Raw genomic sequence first — 19694 nt, forward strand, 5'->3', positions numbered from 1 at the left:
TAAGCCCAGCTACTACATATTTTTTTCAGTTGGAAGTCCAAATAACCAGGCCTTCAAAGAGTCAACTAACTAAACACTATTTAGTTGTATATTTTTTTCTCCTATCACCTATCTATATTTTTAAATTATAAAATTTAAAAGAAATTTCAATCAAATTTTTAAATCTTTTCGTTGAGTCTAAACAATATAACTGTAAACTGTCATAAGAAGTGCATACAAGTTGGATGGATATTTCTTGTGTGGGGTAAATCATCTTATAAATCAATAGAATTCTAAAACACAAAAATTGTTCAAGTCTAAATTGAGTATTTATAAGCATATTTTATTTGCATGATTTATAACAGGTCAATAAATATTGCAAGTATTTCTATACAAAATTCCATCACATAACCATTTAAACAATTCATTAACATACACTGAAGCTATTATAAGTCAGCACCATTAAAATGTCTATGGGAATAACCTTGAAAATCTTATTGGTAATTTCTTTTTATTTTAGAAACTTCAGATAATACTATCAACTTCCACCTCATATTGATATAAGTATAAGACTCTATCATACATTAAAAAGAATGAACTCACTATCTTAATAAAACCCCATTGCCAGTACTACTCAATCAACTAAATAAAGTCCAAGTAATAACTTAAACAAAGTGTATAAAACTAGAAATCTAGAAACTTATTAGAAAGATGCATTTTTATTCAAATTTCATACTGATGTTTGTTATTTGAAATATAAAATAATGAACTTGCAGGATTGAATAAACAACTGATATATTTTCAGAACTATATATTATGTAGGAAACGAACATAGATGAAGATAAAATCTCTGTTAAAAGCACTAAGCTTGATGCTATTAAGATTCCTTTGTAAAGTCAAATAAAGCTAATTATTCACCCAAACTGAAACATAAACTCAATCAAAAGAACAAGTTGTTTCATGATAAGCATTGATTAATTTTTATGGCATTACTAACAAGTGTTCAGAGAGTGAAAGGAAACTGACGAAAGCAATCTTTATGAGAACATACCACATGTACTTATTTTTATATTCTACGCAAACAAACGTGGTCACAGAGGAAATGAAAAATAAAATCCTCCCAAATTCTTTTTTCTGTCCAGATGTGAATATATTAATGTATTTTAACCTTGCCTGACAATGTAGACAACATAAAAGTCTGATGCATGAAAAATCAACGATAACAGATAGGTATATAATATTGTTTCTGATACTTGATAAATAAAAATTCTCTTCAAACAAATGTGTTAGCAATACATCCATTAAAGTTTGTTGAATTCCATATAAATGTCAAATGTACAATAAGCTGAAATCATCGTAATGGTGATGTCATTGTTGATAGTGACATGGCTTCTTCTTCTCTTTCTGTGGCTTGTTGTTTCATTTCTTGTAATGTTTTGGCAAACTTGGACCATTCATTTCCTTTAGGTGCGGCTACAGTCTGTAACAGATTTATGTTAACATATAAAAAAGCTTAAAGTGATTTAATAAAAATAAATGTGTCTATGGGACACAGATGATGATGACTTGCTTGCATATAATGTTATAAAGAGATATAAAGACTGTAAAAATGACACTACCCAAATTTGTATTTGATCAGAGTTTTGTGGAAATAAGAAAATGTAGAAATTTCATAATATTTAGATGAGCCAAACTAAAGTTAGAGAATGGAATTTTTTTTTTGCAATTATTCCAATTGTAAAGGGGCATAACTATGGAATGGTAAAAACAGCGCCAACACCATTCAAACTTGATCTGTGTTGTGTGGTGATAAGCATTATGTATAAGATTGATGTAAAAGTTATAAGCCTGTTATCTTCGATGAGTTGTTGTAAGAGTGTTGATGGTTGTTGAAGGTGGTGTGGTGAACAATAGTTGTTAATTTCTATTTCATTTGGTCTCTTTTAGAAAGTTGTCTCATTGGCAATTGTACTACAACTTATTATTTCTACAATCTTTGCCTATTTGTCTATTGATCAATAACCCTTGATATATAGTACTGTAAATTCAGAAATTAATGCGAGGTTTTTATTATTGCGAAAAATGCGACAGAGTTGTAAACGCAATAATTTAAACTCGCATTTTGAAATATTTTATATGAATTAAACAGAATTTTTCACAAAATCGTAAAAATTAAAATCGCATTTAAGTCTAAACTGTCAAAATCGCAATAATTAATGCACGCAATAATTTCTGAATTTACAGTATTTGTTGTTTCTTTTGACATTACCAGATTATTTTCATATAAAAAGGAGGCACTTATTTGAAAAAATACTTTAGGTCAAAATGAACAACACACTATGATTGGTGGGTTTTATTTTACCTCTGCTACATCATATAAATGTATCCTTCCTATATCATCTCCAGCAGCTATGTGACTTCCTGTTTCATGCCATCGTACATGGTTTAGACAGGCATTATTATCTATGGTTATTGATGTTGTTGGCACCTTAATAAAGAAATAATAATCTTTATCAGTAAAAGTTCTATTTTCATGAACCATCCATTAATCAATGTATTTAAAATTAATATATTGAAACAATTACATGCTTAAACTTTGCTAATATAACAATGAGAAAACACATAATTTTTTTTTTAATCTAATAAAATTTCTGCAAATCAAAGTATGCTTTTCATCATAGGTTTGGTGGACATGAGATACTCACTTTGTATCTTTGTTATGATTTCATGATTTTGGTTAATGGTTACAACTTACAACAGTGATGAGTTACTTACTTCTGTGTCATTGTTTGTGTCATTAGTTTATTGTTACTATGGTGATGTGATAATTACCTCTGTATCATTGTTTAGATTCCATAGGTCTAATTTACCATTACCATCGGCACTGGCAAACAAGGCAGGATGTGTAGGCGACCATTTCACATCATAAATATAGTCACTGTTATCTTCAAATGAATGCAAAAACTTTTGTTCCTGGAGAAAAAATATAAAGAGATTATCAATAACACTCAACTGACTAAGGAATAAATACAATGCCACATATTTTAATTATATTATTCAAACCATAAATAACAGGGCTACATGATATAATTTATTTCATGGTCAAGTTCTTACTGAAATATACATTTATGAGCATAGTAAGATAATATAAAACAATCAAAGAGCAGATTGCTCAGAGGGATAGCATTGCCATTGTTTTCATTGACACATGTATTTTTAGCTGGATTGTATTATTTTATAAAAACTAATTCAAATGCACATGTAAAATCTTATTTACGTAATCTGAATAGTTACAAAATAGCCAATCACGGATACAAGTGTATAAACAATGTACTTATTGTGTTTTATTTTTGTACATGTACTATCAATTCCAAGTCTACCTTCGACAGCAGTTACTGAGAGTGAGAGAAGGTATAACTTTCACTTCGTATCTTATCACTTATTTTCCTACGTTAATTCTAGGAGGAACCCGATTCCTAACTCTTTAAAAATATCTAATTTCCAATTTTCCATTGAGTCAATGGGTATGACTCCTTTCCATACACATTTCTTAGTTTAAGATGCGATCGTTTTTAATATAAGACAGAATGAGTTAATTTTTTATCAATGTGTATCGTGAAACAGAATTGGTAGAAGTTATTTCAGGAAGGGAAACAACTCGAAACGATAGTATGGAAGACTCCATTTCGGCTGAAGGGGTGTTGTAGTTACACCTTTACCATGTGGACTACATTCATTTAAATTTAAATGATGCATACGATTTAAAACTATGCAAAAACAATAACGATCAATAGCAGACATACATAGACAGGATCTCATGAGTTTCAAATTAATCAATAGAGTGGGGAAGTCAGAGCAACCATTCAATCTGATACCCCTTGAAGGCAAGAAAACTTTATGCATGCACATAATTACATAAACAAACCCTGGAGCAAGAACGGATATTAAATGTTAATTAAACAACCTAGATGGTTTCCTATTTCTTTATGGAAGTACAATATCAAGTATCAGTTTCATAACGGTGACATATTTAAGAAAAACTCCACTATAGTTCTTATACGACAAAAATAGATTTATCGGAATTCAGAGATCTCTTGCATTTGATCAAAACTGGGGAATTCCCTCTGACGTGTTTCTAAATTATACAAACACTAAATATAAATACTGCTTAATTTTGATTCTCCGTGTTGTTAAAAGCACGTATATTAGTCAAGGGAAATATCAAACAAGAAGATTACGAGAAGAACATAATAGGAAAGTTGTGTAAGTTCACTCATTTTGCTTGTTTTTACCTTTTAAAGCAAGACAATCATAAGAATCTGAGATGTTCCTTAATTTTTAGAATAAAACGGTTGACGTGAGGGCATGGCCCTGAGTCAATGGTATAAGTCTACAGATTGCTTGAAGGCAATCGTATCCCAAAAAGCACAAATTGAATAAAAACTGTACATAGGTGCATCCACAAGTTCTATAAGTATTTACCTTTATGACCTATGCTTTATTACAGACTTTCATTGTTTGAGATAGCACAAAACATATTTGACTTAATCTGATCCTCTAGTACAAAGCAGGGACTATCCAAATGAAATCATCATGTTATCATCATATCCTTGATTATGCATATAGTATATGTAACTGGATATTTGTATAATGAAATGGCTGATTTTTCAATTTGCAAAAATTTACTATTTTAAATCCTACGTAATCATGTTATAAATTGCAGATAAATAAATATCTTATATATTATGCAAAGTTATAAAGAGAGCAAAAAAAATTAAAAAAATATACATTTCATCTAGATCTACAATGTACATGAAACAATTCTCATTCATCTAACTTCAAAATTTTGAAAATGCAACTGTTTTAAACACTAGAATCTATAATAGCCTACTTTTATGCTCCAAAGTTTGATTGTCCAATCAAATGAAGATGTCAAAAAATAAGGTGAGAAGTCAATCTGTCCTGGAACTTTGTGGCAGTCTATACCAGTAATAGGACCATGATGTCCTTCAAATCCTTCACTTATACCAGCCTTACTGTAATACAAAAAAAATAACCAAATAAGTGGGAATCAATTAAATAAATTAAGTTAAGGCTATTCCAGAAAATAATATATGGTAGGGGGTAGAATGGCATTTGACTTATTTTTATATTGGTGGAATCATGTCACAAAAATCAAATTGTGTGATAATGAATGCAAAGTAAAATGATATTAACTATTTTCAAATTACTGACTTTTGACTTCGGATTATATAATTTTTAAACAGGTAACCTTTTCTGTGGTAGGACATCCTGGTACAAAATCAATTAAGAGGAAGGTAAAGAAGTAAAACCAAGCTTTAAATCAGAACAATTTTTTTTTTTGGGGGCAGGGGGGGGGGGAGGGGGGGAATTAACTGCTTTATATGTTTGATTTTACTTATTTTGGATGTTCATACAGAACTGAGTACCAGGATGTCTGACCTCAGAAAAAAGTAACCTGTTAATAAAATATATAATAGGGAGTCAAAAGTCAGTATTATGAAAATAGTCTATTACATGGGTCATACCATAAAAAAATGCCTTCAAACGCCTCCATATTTTTTTTTCTGGATCAGCCCTTATGATAATACAAGCTGGCCAAATGAAAATTCTATCCCACAAAGGCACATATGCAATAATATATGATATATTTCTGTCTGTAATATTTAAAGTTTATAATGGAAACCATCAGGAGATTAATTAATATATTTAGATTTCAAACCAAAACTAAAAACTATTATAAACAAAATTCCTAATTTACTAATTTTAAACTAAAGACTATAACCTTCAAAACAAAAAATGTCCATCAAACTACGATAACATCTGTAACCCAAACTATTTTTGTCCCTTACCTCTCACCTCTGCCTAAATCGACAGACCTAAGTAGAAATCATGAGCATCAATAAAAGTGATAAATTATCTCCCTTTTTATGCCTCTAAAGTTATAAACAAATGTTGATGATTATATGGTTATGTTAGCAAATTAATTTACATTTTGTGTTTAATTTATATGTTAATTCTAAGAAATGCTCAACAGTTACAAAAATTATATGATTCACTAATTATTTATGTAAAGCAACAGATTATCTCCCCTTACCATTACTGAATCACTAAATTGTCTCCCCTTACCTGCCATGTCTACATGCAGTATATACTGTACATTCCTCACTGCCTACTACAAAATTGTTGACATCACCAGACAAGAAGGAGAAACATGTTACAGCTACAGATTTACTTTGTTTGAAATGCAGCTCCATGCTGTCCTGAAACCAAGAGAGATTTTCAGTCAATAAAATAACAAATTACATAAAAATTAAATATTATTCAAATTATATAAATAATTATGATGCTGTGTAAAAAGTATCAAAATTAGAAATGAAATGATATGGTGTCCTAATTCAGGACATAAAATCACTTCACATGTTGAATGATTTTAGTCTGAACAAGTAAAATTTTTCAAAGCAGCAGTTCATCTCACTTTTTGGTGATTTTTTCTAATTGTCTCCTTTTCTATGAAAGAAGACCGTTTTTTTCACTTCATTTTTTTTTCCTAAATAACTTGATCTTGACATTTTCTATATACAATGCAGCATGCCAGGACAAAAATTGTATTCCCACAAATATCAAACAGGTAGTTTGCATGTATTAAAATTAATGCATTTATTATGTTTATACTATACAAAACTTACGGTGACCAATAGTAGTTAATGTTTGTGTCATTTTGGTCTTTAGTAGATAATTGTCTCATTGGCAATCATACCACATCTTCTTTTTTATATTTGCACTGCATAATTTTCAAGACATTGATAAATAGGTAGAACCACTTACTTGTGGTTGAGCCAACATATCCAGACTCCATGAACACATCTTTCCATCTGTAGATACACTTATCAAATTGTGAGCATTCTGTGTTCCCACTACATTTACACAGTAAACTGGATGCTGAAAGAATGTTATAGATTATAGATTAGAGATCAGATGTAAGTTACTGATATTACGTTTTCTTGTTCAATATATGTCACTTTGTTACTATTCAAAAGTTGTAGCAATGTTTTTATTCAGAATAATTGGTGAGATCAGGGACGTATATAAGTCCTTGGTGAGATGTAGAATATAATTTGATAAAATAAACACATATTTACTTACCAATAATTTGTTCATTAAATGAGATCAATGTCAGCATCTTTGTCTCTGACTCCTTGCATTTGATTGAGTAAGCAAAGAAATTTGATTGAGTAAGTGAAGAAATTTGAAGCAATCAGCATACAGAAAATGCCTTAGTGGCTGCTTGTCAGATGTAAAAAATGCTTAATCTCTACATTTCAACATTATCAAGCTCCAGAACAAATTAAAAATTATATCCTCTTTCATATAAGCCAATATAACTTTTATAGATCTAACCAAAGTCTTGTTGACAAACTGTCACATTAATTGGTCCTATATTATGTTAAGAAAATAATATGCATATTGAAAATTGTAAATAAAAAATTTGTTTCTGTATTTTTTTTTCTTTGACATCTAACTTTCCTGTCAAAAGCTCATATCATGGTGAAGTATTTGTCTGTTATTAAGAAGTACAGGGTATATTTTGGGACCATGAAAATGTGTCAGTTAAAGTAAAATGTTGGAATACTCAGGTTTTGGATTCACTGTAAAAATGCTTATACTAACTGTGTGGGCAGCAGCAGACAAAGGAGTTCTCTGTATTGGGGTGCGTTTGTTTACTCTGTTGTCCCATAACACAATCTGTCCTGAATATGTACCACCTACTATCAAGTTAGGGTGGAATTCAGCAAAACAAGACGACATAATGGCCGACTGAAATACAAAAGATCATTGATTACAGTTAGTTTCTTCTTAGAAAGGAAGGATTCACCATGATTTTGGTGTATAAGGCTCTCCCAGCAGTTTTTACTTGTATTTGGATTGAAGTTTTGTCTTATTTAACAGTATCTTATAGCAATACTATCTGTAAAACTATTAAATTTCTCTTATAATTTTCTTGAAGTTGTGGATTTAAATGGAAAGTCTATTCTACATGATTTTGTACAAAACTTTGATCATAAGCTAAAATACCTGTAGTCAAACAAAGTTTAAATATAAATTTTAGAGGTAAAATGTTTTGTCGAGAATAAGAATAAGAATGAGAATTTTATTAGTCTAAAATCCAAACAATAGGATTGTTACTAAAATACACAACAAAAACAAACAAACAGACAGTGGCATATTAATTACAAAACGATAGTCATTAAACACTACAAACATGTAGCATTGAAAGAAAAACAAAAACATAGATTATTAGTATTAATTATAATACTATTTTTGACAGCATGCCTCCTCTTTAAAATTATCAATTAAAATATTATGCTTATGTTACAAAAAATATGTTATAATATATTTAACATTATAAGTTGAGCCATCAATTACAAAGTTCATAGATGTTGTGCCATCTCAAATTGATTTAAATTTCAGAGGTAAAATGTTTTAATGTGCCATCTCAAATTGCATTGCTGAGCTAATTATTAAAGGTATGCTATGGAGCTACAATATTCTATATAGATTACTCTATAAAAGTGAATCTTATTAATTGCTTTGATCATAAAATGATTTTGTATAGTAAATATCAGTTGCATCAAACTAATTAATTCATTCCAAGAAATAAAATGTATTTTGAACTAACCTGACAGTGGAAGACATATTCTGGTGTTTGCTTTTTAAATTTCATGTTCCAAATCAATGCCACACCATCTGGGTCATGTGGAGAATCTTCATTGGTATTGTAAGATGCTAACAGTAATTCTGGATGCTGAAATAAATGGAAATCACATCACATATTCTAAATAACATACAAACATTCAAAGTATTCTAAGATGATTAAGGTTACAATACACCATTAGATTTCATGGGCGCAGCCATTTTATGAGCATAACATGGTATTCAGAATTAAGAGTATGGTGAATCCTGATTGGTCGATATGTGCGTCCGTTATTTTTTATTGTGAGAGACTTCGTGCACTCTGCTTTATACAAAAGGCAAAATAAAAATTATTCCGTAGCCCTAAAGGCACTGAGATGACTTTTCAACGCTAGGACAAGACACGTATTTTTAAGGGCGAAATTGATAGGCATAGGAGATAAGTACAAAATACGCTAAGAAAAGCAACGCAAACCTATATTTTTGGGACCGAAAAATACTGTCCTAATAACTTTTCTTTGATTCTAGCAAGGTTTCGTTAAAAAAATCAACTTTCTAAAGTCTGTATCTCGAAAAAGGCTACCATTGTCGCCTATGGGGAAATTAATTGTTTATTTCAATCTTAAGTCCTAAGATTTAAATGATAGAGTATGGGAGACAACTCAAACATTTTTTTACATGGTTCCATACAGGAAAATTTACAAGTGGATCAATTTATTTTGATCACAAATTTGAAGCTGCAATATATTACAAGTTAATTTTGTTGATAGCTTCTTTAATGTGCTTTTTGCATAATATTTTTAAACAGTAGTGTATACAATGTACCTGTTTTGACCAATCTAAACTAGTATTTGTTCTGTGCTTGGACCACCTCTCATCATAAAATATTCTGTTCAACTTCAGTCTATCTCCGGCTGACTCACTACAAAAGAAACATAATTCTAAAACATTCATCAGAAGTAAGTTACAGACAATTCAGTAATTTAGCTTATGGAAGTTTACAAGTAAAATATATATAAAAAAAATCTGCCAAAAGTCAACCCTAATGTCACATTATTGTTTCTTTACAAATAAAGTAACTGATGTTTAAAAATTGCATTATTTTTTCTATGTTCTTAAAGAAGAATTGGAAACCTGTGGTGGGGTTTTGCCATAATAGTTTATTGTGTAATGTTATTAGCTAAATCAGGCAGTTTTCTTTTTAGATGTGTTTTAAATTTTGATATCCAATGTTTTTTTAGTTCTTACTATATGAGTTTTGCTCATTGTTGAAGGAAATACCATATATTTCTATAACTTACTCATCTTTGCCCTCATTATCTCCCCCTGAGTAATCCGTGTAGATATCTACTTCCTCTGTTAGCATTCTCTCAACAAGTCGAGCAGATTTACTGAAGAACGTCTGGAAATCCTCAGAATTCAGAATCTGAAGTTTTTCTTCCTCACTCAGCTCTGGCACTAAAATAAATAATATTATCGCTATTTTGTGCATTTTTCCTTTGATCTGTTTTTGTGATAATTTTCATATCATGCTTCTCGCTTGAGATGGAAAAATTATTGCTAGAAACTAAGGAGGCCACGTGGCGTTACTAACGAAATTGACATTGAAATTGACAACGTCGTCATAGGTAAAATAGCGATTAACAGATTATCATTGGTCATCTCAACTCGATCGCTTTTCTCACTTTCACTGTACCAGCTCAAGCGAGAAAATCAATCTCGTTGAGATAATCAACGATAATCTATAATTCCATTAATATATATATAAGAGATATATTTTACTGTTCATTTGCCATAAACTTGGCCCATGCATTAGCTTTTTCTATTGTTTGTTTATTATAGCATGATAAAATTGAGAATAGAAATGGGGAATATGAGGTTACTTATGTTGCTAGGAGGCACATTTATTTCTTAATAGTTCTTTGCTTGTTTATAACAATAAAGGTAGAAAAGACATCTCTTATCTATTGAATGATAATTCTAGAATGGAATGACAAACAATGCAGAAGATTTTTTCTTTAGACCTCATAAATTGCAAGCAAAATTCCTTCAAATTATATTTTGTCTATCAGACAATTCTATTACATAAGTATAATTAATTTTTATACTTCAATTACAGTGTGTATCTGTAGCGGTATTTCTATGACAATTAATAAAGAAAAATTCACCTTTATTTAACATATCTTTTTCTACAAGCATAACTTACCTGGTTTTTCTTCCTTCTTGTCCAAATCTTCTTGTGTCTGTTTTGGTGCCACCATTTCCACATGTGGCATCTTAGATGATGTTGGTGTCTGTGGCTGTGCTGCCATGGAATCTGTTTCTCCGTCCTCATCTGTATGACCCATTGGGTCGTCATAAGTAAGAACTATGTGTTAGTATTTAATGTTGCTGTCCAATAACAATTTTGTCAGTATCATCATAAACTAATAGTGCTATATTTGTACTTTGGCTAATTATATAATAGACTTTTTTTTATTTTCTCGGTTGAAAGAGGCATAAAAATAAATTTTGACATGTTGTTCTTAAAAATCAAATTCAAAGATATATCTACTTCCCTCTACATAAAATTCATAAAAGCATTAAAACTTTTTTAAATGTTCCTTTCAAACACATCAAGATAATTGGAATCTTAAATGAAGAAGTGTCTTCTAATTTGACTGAAAGAGACCTGAAGAATGCTAAAGATGAACATAAGCTGAAAACTATTGCTAAACATCCCAATGCACAAATTCAATGATCAAAGGTCAGGACTTAAAAACAAAGAAAATTGGTAAATGTTATAATTTTCAGATGTACTATGGTTTACCTTAGTACACATTAGAAAAACATGTTTTAATGTGTAAATACGCTAAAGGAAAGAATGGGTATGAATACCTAAAAAAAAAACTTTGTACCTTTTTATAATAATCATGTTTTTATGTAATTCTTTAAACTACATAACTTGAAGCTATTATGAGAATATTTTAAATGAAAATTTTCAAAGCATCAAAAATAGGCTTCAACATTTTGAGTATGCTTAAAAGAGCATGTGGGAACTACCTATAAGCACTTAAGCCACACATAATGAATTAAGTAAAATATAAAAATTAATTATACGCTAATAGTATCTGACTGTCATAAAAGTTTTGACTGACTATATTTTTTACAAATATACAACAATCATTCATGTAAATGCACCCTCCATTCAAAACTCAACATACATGAATTAAGTGAATAAATAAGTGCAGATTTAGAGACCTCGATCACTAAATAAAATTCATTTTAAAAAGCCACAATAAACAAGATGCTAATATACACAAAAATTGAGCAGCAAATAATTTACAGTAGACCAAAAGTCTGTACTATAAAAGCAGATTTTCAGTTATTCCTGTACAAGAAAAAAAATATCTTTACTAGATCAGTTATCATGTTATTAATGTATTTTTAGACTTAATCTTTATTGTCTTTTGAAAAATTGATAAAACAAATCTGAAGTTTGTCTGCTGCCTGTGTAAAAATATACTAAAGTTGTAAGGCATCACTCTGTAGTCTTTGAGAATTCAATAGTAATAGATTTCTTCTAATAAAATACTTAAATATTTCATGTTTTCTTCTTTTTTCATTAATTCTAATGAAATTTAGAATACAACAGATAAAATAAAGATAAAAGACTCAATGGCCAGGTGGCACAGAATATTTCTTAACTTAGTCTGGAAAAATGAGAGCAAATTTCTCAAACACTTCCATAATAACAGATGCATTGATTGATTGATTGTTAGTTGGTTTACGCCGCATTAGCACATATGTGTAATCTTTCTGTGAAGTTTCAAGAATCTGTGTAGAAAACTGTAAGAAAAGTTGATTATACAAAACTTTAACCCTATTTAATAAATTTCTTGTAAAACACAGTTCCAAAGTGTGGAAACCGAGGGAAAATTAGTCACATATGGATAAAGTCAACCAGAAAGAGCTGAGAAATGAAGTCACAGGTAACATCTTAACATAAGCACCAAATTGTGTACAGAAACACAGTGAGAGATAAAATAATACATGTATTACAGATAACAAACCACAGTGGCATGTAATAACAATACATGTATTACAGATAACAAACCACAGTGGCATGTACGAACAATACATGTATTACAGATAACAAACCACAGTGGCATGTAAGAACAATACATGTATTACAGATAACAAACCACAGTGGCATGTAAGAACAGTACATGTATTACCGATAACAAACCACAGTGGCATGTAAGAACAATACATGTATTACCGATAACAAACCACAGTGGCATGTAAGAACAGTACATGTATTACCGATAACAAACCACAGTGGCATGTAAGAACAATACATGTATTACCGATAACAAACCACAGTGGCATGTAAGAACAGTACATGTATTACCGATAACAAACCACAGTGGCATGTAAGAACAATACATGTATTACCAATAACAAACCACAGTGGCATGTAAGAACAATACATGTATTACCAATAACAAACCACAGTGGCATGTAAGAACAATACATGTTTTACAGATAACAAACCACAGTGGCATGTAAGAACAATACATGTATTACAGATAACAAACCACAGTGGCATGTAAGAACAATACATGTATTACAGATAACAAACCACAGTGGCATGTAAGAACAATACATGTATTACAGATAACAAACCACAGTGGCATGTAAGAACAATACATGTATTACAGATAACAAACCACAGTGGCATGTAAGAACAATACAAGATAGTATCTACTGGAAGCTAGTTCACATCACTGTATCTCAAGACAATCAATTCATTTTATATAACTAAGGATATGAAGTATGATTCCTAGTGACATAACTTTTAGAAGAGAGGAAGAAGATACCACAGTGATATTCCAACTCATAAATCAAGAAGAATTTGTTCATAGTACACAGATCACTGATGCCCCATTCGCTCTATCATTTTCTATGTTCAATGGACCATACAAATGGTGGAAAATTTCTGATTTGGCATTAAAATTAGAAAGCTCATATTGTAAGGAACATGTGTTCTAAGTTTCAAATTAATTGGACTTCAACTTCTTTAAAAACTACCTCGACCAAAAACTTTAACCTAAAGCAGGACAAACGGACGGATGAACAGACCCACAGACCAGAAAACATAATGCCCATAAATGGAACATAAAAACATATGTCAATGTAATGGCAAAAAGAGGGAAAACAACCAACAGTCTACAAAACACAATATAGAAACACTACAGACTGAGCAACAGGAACCATACCAAAACTAGGGGTGATCTTAGGTTCTCCAAAAGGTTTTGCAGAACCTGTACTATATTTTTTACCTGCCATGCCTTCCTTTGGGGAAATCTCACTTATATTGGTTTTTGAACTCGAAATTATGTTTTCCCATAAAAAAGAAAAAAAATTGCATCTTACTTTTTCACTTTTTTTTCTCAAATAATAAAAAACAACACTATACAAAATAATACAAACATTCAATATCATACATGACTACAGCTAAAGCATACAACAGTGAGAAAAGAGTACTGAAATATTGGAATATACAGATCATATCAATCAAAATATGCATTATCCTCATCAAAATACTTCTTTCAAAGAATAAAAAGATCTCTTCAAGTAAAACTTAGCTTTAAGAAGAGATATCTAACACCTACAAAACAATCACATGACAACCACAAACAACAATGTACCTTCATCATCAAATTCATCCTCCCATTCAAAATCATGATGTATAAAGCGCGGAGATCCATGAGATCCGTGAAGCGGGGAACTGTATTGTGATCCCCCTGAACATAAAGCCGCAATGAAAAGAAAATGGGAAGAAATCTTTGCATCCAATGTGTATTATGTGTTTCAGATTACAAATTTTTCTTACAGTACTAAGACAGATGTAAATTGATGTGTCTGACTGAAATATTTTTTACACAGTCAGTTTTACACACACACACAAAAAAAAGGTTTTTGAAGGCAATATATATATGTAATTTAACATCTTTTGACCAGCAAGCAAATATAGATAAGTTAATATTTTTCAAGGTTACTGGAAAAAATAAATTACACTCTTAAATTGATTCCTTTTTTTTTTGTTCTTTCCTCTTGTCTTAGACTTAAATATATTTGTTATTGATAAGGCAATATAAGAATTAAAAAAAATCTTATATGCTTTATATATGCTCTCTTGGTTTTTCAGTGCCATACTACCAAGTATTGTGACACTTTAATAAAATAAATTATTATTTTGTATTAATCATAAAAATCTTAACACCAAAAATTAGATGCTTATGATATTATTTAATAAGATATTTTTTGTTTGGTTTAATAGTTCACTACTGAATAAGAGTAAAAATCTGATGCAAAGGCACCTTCCACGATTCACATTACACTGAAAAACTAAAAATAGAACTGAAAAAAATGACAGCAGAGCATTTGACCTACCCCGCCTGGAACTGTCTCCGTCAGACAAGTTTTCTACAAAATATTGACAAAAAATATACTTCCCCAATAACTTAATACATTTATTTCAAAGACATATGACATTTGATTTTTCTTTTTTCTTCTTCTATGATTTGAAATAACAAAGATTCATTCTCCAGTAACAATTTCACAGATGAAAATCATTTAAATTGTGATACCATTCCAGTATCAGAGAATTATTTATTTGTCAAATAGTAAATAAAATAGAAAATGAAAACAACCGAACTTAAAAGCTACATTTTCTAAAAAAAAAAAGTACAGTTGATAGATTCATATACCCAGAAAAAAAATCTGTGTTAGGTTAAGTTGATATTATTTTTAATTGGATTCACAAACTTACTTATTTTACCGGTGTGTCTAAGATAGTACTTTTAAGTAGATTTTTTTCCCTTCATAATGCAAGATTAATCACTTCTCACTAAACTCTAAACCAAAAATGTATTGTATGTAAAATCATATCTATTCTATATGAAAAAAATATAAAGCTGAACAACAGAAAATTACAACACTGAAAAGCAACAACAAAACATGAGGTAGGATGGAAGGTGCATTTACATTCTGTTTCACAACTATTTTTCACATTTTTTCACTGTCAAAACGATTGGAATAATTGTAATGTAACCCAACTACAAATATCATCAAAGCAAAATAAACTAGAGGCTCTAAAGAGCCTGTGTCGCTCACCTTGGTCTATGTGCATATTAAACAAAGGACACAAATGGATTCATGACAAAATTGTATTTTGGTGATGGTGATGTGTTTGAAGTTCTTACTTTACTGAACGATTTTGCTTCTTACAATTATATCTATCATGAACTTTGCCCATTAGTAACAGAGAACTATATTTGGTAAAAATTTACATAAATTTACCAAAATAATGAAAATTGTTAAAAATTGACTATAAAGGGCAATAACTCCTTAAGGGGTCAATTGACCATTTAGGTCATGTTGACTTATTTGTAGATCTTACTTTGCTGAACATTATTGCTGTTTACAGTTTATCGCTATCTATAAAAGTATTCAAGATAACCAAAAACAGCAAAATTTCTTTAAAAATTACCAATTGGAGGGCAGCAACCCAACAACCAGTTGTCCAATTCATCTGAAAAATTCAGGGCAGATAGATATTGACTTGATTAACAATTTAACTTCTTGTCAGATTTGCTCTAGATGCTTTGGTTTCATAGTTATAAGCAAAAAACTGCATTTTACCCCTATGTTCTATTTTTAGCCGTGGCGGCCATCTTGGTTGAATGGCCAGGTCATCGGACACATTTTTCAAACTAGATACCCCAAAGATGATTGTGGCCTAGTAGCTATAGTTTCAGTGGAGATTTTGTAAAAGATTACTTAGATTTATGAAAAATGGTTAAAGATTGACTATAAAGGGCAATAACTCCTAAAGGGGTCAACTGACCATTTTTGGTCATGTTGCCTTATTTGTAGATCTTACTTTACTTAACATTATTGCTGTTTACAATTTATCTCTATCTATAATAATATTCAAGATAATAACCAAAAACAGCAAAATTTCCTCAAAATTACCAATTCAGAGGCAGCAACCCAACAACCAATTGACCGATTCATCTGAAAATTTCAGGGCAGATAGTTCTTGACCTGATAAACATTTTTATCCCATGTCAGATTTCCTCAAAATGCTTTGGTTTTTGAGTTATAAGCCAAAAACTGCATTTTACCCCTATGTTCTATTTTTAGGGGTGGCGGCCATCTTGGTTGGTTGACCAGGTCACGCCACACATTTTTTAAACTAGATACCCCAAAGATGATTGTGGCCAAGTTTGGATTAATTTGGCCAAGTAGTTTCAGAGGAGAAGATTTTTGTAAAAGATTACTTTAATTTACCAAAAATGGTTAAAAATTGACTATAAAGGGCAATAACTCCTAAACGGGTCAACTGACCATTTTGGTCATGTTGACTTATTTGTAGATCTTACTTTACTGAACATTATTGCTGTTTACAGTTTATCTCTATCTATAATAATATTCAAGATAATAACCAAAAACAGCAAAATTTCCTCAAAATTACCAATTCAGGGGCAGCAACCCAACAACCGATTGACCGATTCATCTGAAAATTTTAGAGCAGATAGATCTTGACCTGATAAACATTTTTATCCCATGTCAGATTTCCTCAAAATGCTTTGGTTTTTGAGTTATAAGCCAAAAACTGCATTTTACCCCTTTGTTCTATTTTTGCCGTGGCGGCCATCTTGGTTGGTTGACCAGGTCACGCCACACATTTTTTAAACTAGATACCCCAAAGATGATTGTGGCCAAGTTTGGATTAATTTAACCAAGTAGTTTCAGAGGAGAAGATTTTTGCAAAAGATTACTTTAATTAACGAAAAATGGTTAAAAATTGACTATAAAGGGCAATAACTCCTAAACGGGTCAACTGACCATTTTGGTCATGTTGACTTATTTGTAGATCTTACTTTGCTGAACATTATTGCTGTTTACAGTTTATCTCTAACTATAATAATATTCAAGATAATAACCAAAAACAGCAAAATTTCTTCAAAATTACCAATTCAGGGGCAGCAACCCAACAATCGATTGACCGATTCATCTGAAAATTTCAGGGCAGATAGATCTTGACCTGATAAACATTTTTACCCCATGTCAGATTTGCTCTAAATGCTTTGGTTTTTGAGTTATAAGCCAAAAACTGCATTTTACCCCTATGTTCTATTTTTAGCCGTGGCGGCCATCTTGGTTGGTTGACCGGGTCACGCCACACATTTTTTAAACTAGATACCCCAATGATGATTGTGGCCAAGTTTGGTTTGATTTGGCCCAGTAGTTTCAGAGGAGAAGATTTTTGTAAAAGTTAACGACGACGGACGACGACGACGACGGACGACGACGGACGACGACGGACGACGGACGACGGACGCCAAGTGATGAGAAAAGCTCACTTGGCCCTTCGGGCCAGGTGAGCTAAAAATGACAGTTTGACTTACTATGTGTATTTCTTATACATGACGTTTGAAAAAAATTGTCACAAAGTACATGTATATGACAGTATATAAACAAACACATACTAATTGTAAATAATATGGTACATTATAAACTTTCAGATATATTATTACTACATGTATAAGCAAGTTCTTATAAATGTATTATTTTTTAATTTTGTGTTTATAATTCAAGCAGTTAAGCATGCGATCTTAGCCTTTTTCTTAAATGCAATGGTCCAAAATGTTCAAATACAGATTATAAACATGCATATTGTGTATCAATTAGTTTAGATAATTAAGATATAAAAACATCTTTGTTTATGGATTTAAATGTTTGTTTATGTATCGTAACAACTGTTCTGTTTTAGATCCCCTGCATTAGTTAGAAGAGAAACAAGAATTACACATCAAACAATGAAAAATAATGTGTTTTACACATCTATATTTCTAGCTTAAAAGCAAAAATCATGTCAAAATCAATTGAATGAAATTGATATATCTTTCCAATTAATTATATGCACATCAATTGAAAGTTATATGTAAGGCCTAAATTAAAATATTGTTTGTTTGCCATTCTCCTACCCAGAATTTTTTATGTGGGTAGGTAGGTAGGTAAATTATTTTATTTTTTTTCTGGAAAAATATTTTGGATGTTTATATAATAGTATGAATGAAAGGAGCCGCGTTCATCTTTTATCTCTGCATATGCATGCATTTATGTGTCACTTGCTATTACCTTCACCTCTTATATATTCTTTTATATGTGTATATCTGCTCTTTTTTTTTTCTCTATTGTGTTCTGCTAGATATATTCACTGCTATTATATATGCACTTTTTAATCCTTAATCACCCTCTGTAGTGTGCTTTCTGGCTTAGTAATACAACTGCACGTGTCATGCTGTTCTATTTGTAAATTAATATTAAACTTGTATACCTTCGAAACATTTCAATGCACTACCGCCACAGGGCTCATACTACTTCAGAATTATATGGGGGAGGTGAAATCTCTTTTTGAAACTGATAGGGAGAAGTGGTGAGATTTGAAGAAGAACTGCTCATTCGCGCGGTGCGCTACAATGTTTGGATTTTACTATAATATAAAGGGTCATATGTAAATAATGTTCTTTTTATATTGTTCAATTCATATCTGAGTATACAATTAAAGTAACATTTCATATTAAAAGTTGTTTAAGTTTTACTAAGGTTCTTGTGAGAAACTACCAACTAAATATTTAATATCTAGCACTAAAAAAAATATTTCTTATTTAATAAATGTAAAGAAATTATAATATATCAATTACAATTTAATTCAGAACTATCTTGTGTATGAAAATCTGTGTTTCTCATAAAAAAAATATAAAAGTTATTAAGCTGGGCCAAAATATATTGATATTGATACATGTAGTAAAATAGTCTCAAAGTTAAGCAACTTTAATCAATAGTATGAAACAATCCATAACAAAAATAGGGAATTATATACACCAATCAATTAGATGAAACCAAAAGTCACTTAATGCGTGTGGAATACGTAATTTTCCCCT

At 30.6% G+C, this 19694-nt stretch overlaps 1 protein-coding gene across 6 annotated transcripts in view; it reads right to left on the reverse strand.

The window, feature by feature from the left end:
* Positions 1-301: 301 nt before the first annotated feature.
* The window catches only part of LOC134707483 (cytoplasmic dynein 1 intermediate chain 2-like), a 35056-nt gene continuing 15663 nt past the window's right edge, over positions 302-19694 (reverse strand). For 2 of the 6 annotated variants that reach the window (XM_063567251.1, XM_063567250.1), the window contains 11 exons: positions 10901-11029; positions 9996-10152; positions 9520-9616; positions 8681-8806; positions 7672-7818; positions 6829-6942; positions 6130-6263; positions 4871-5015; positions 2812-2952; positions 2342-2467; positions 302-1459 (listed from right to left, as the gene is read on the reverse strand). In XM_063567251.1, coding sequence (XP_063423321.1) covers positions 1331-1459; positions 2342-2467; positions 2812-2952; positions 4871-5015; positions 6130-6263; positions 6829-6942; positions 7672-7818; positions 8681-8806; positions 9520-9616; positions 9996-10152; positions 10901-11029 — 1445 coding nt within the window. In that variant the 3' untranslated portion in view covers positions 302-1330. Of the gene's footprint in view, positions 1460-2341; positions 2468-2811; positions 2953-4870; positions 5016-6129; positions 6264-6828; positions 6943-7671; positions 7819-8680; positions 8807-9519; positions 9617-9995; positions 10153-10900; positions 11063-14387; positions 14484-15132; positions 15166-19694 lie in introns of all 6 variants that reach the window. The other 4 variants (XM_063567246.1, XM_063567247.1, XM_063567248.1 and 1 more) reach the window with 4 other exon arrangements.

The sequence above is a fragment of the Mytilus trossulus genome, chromosome 2, assembly GCF_036588685.1.
Source record: "Mytilus trossulus isolate FHL-02 chromosome 2, PNRI_Mtr1.1.1.hap1, whole genome shotgun sequence".
Taxonomy (NCBI): Eukaryota; Metazoa; Mollusca; class Bivalvia; order Mytilida; family Mytilidae; genus Mytilus; species Mytilus trossulus.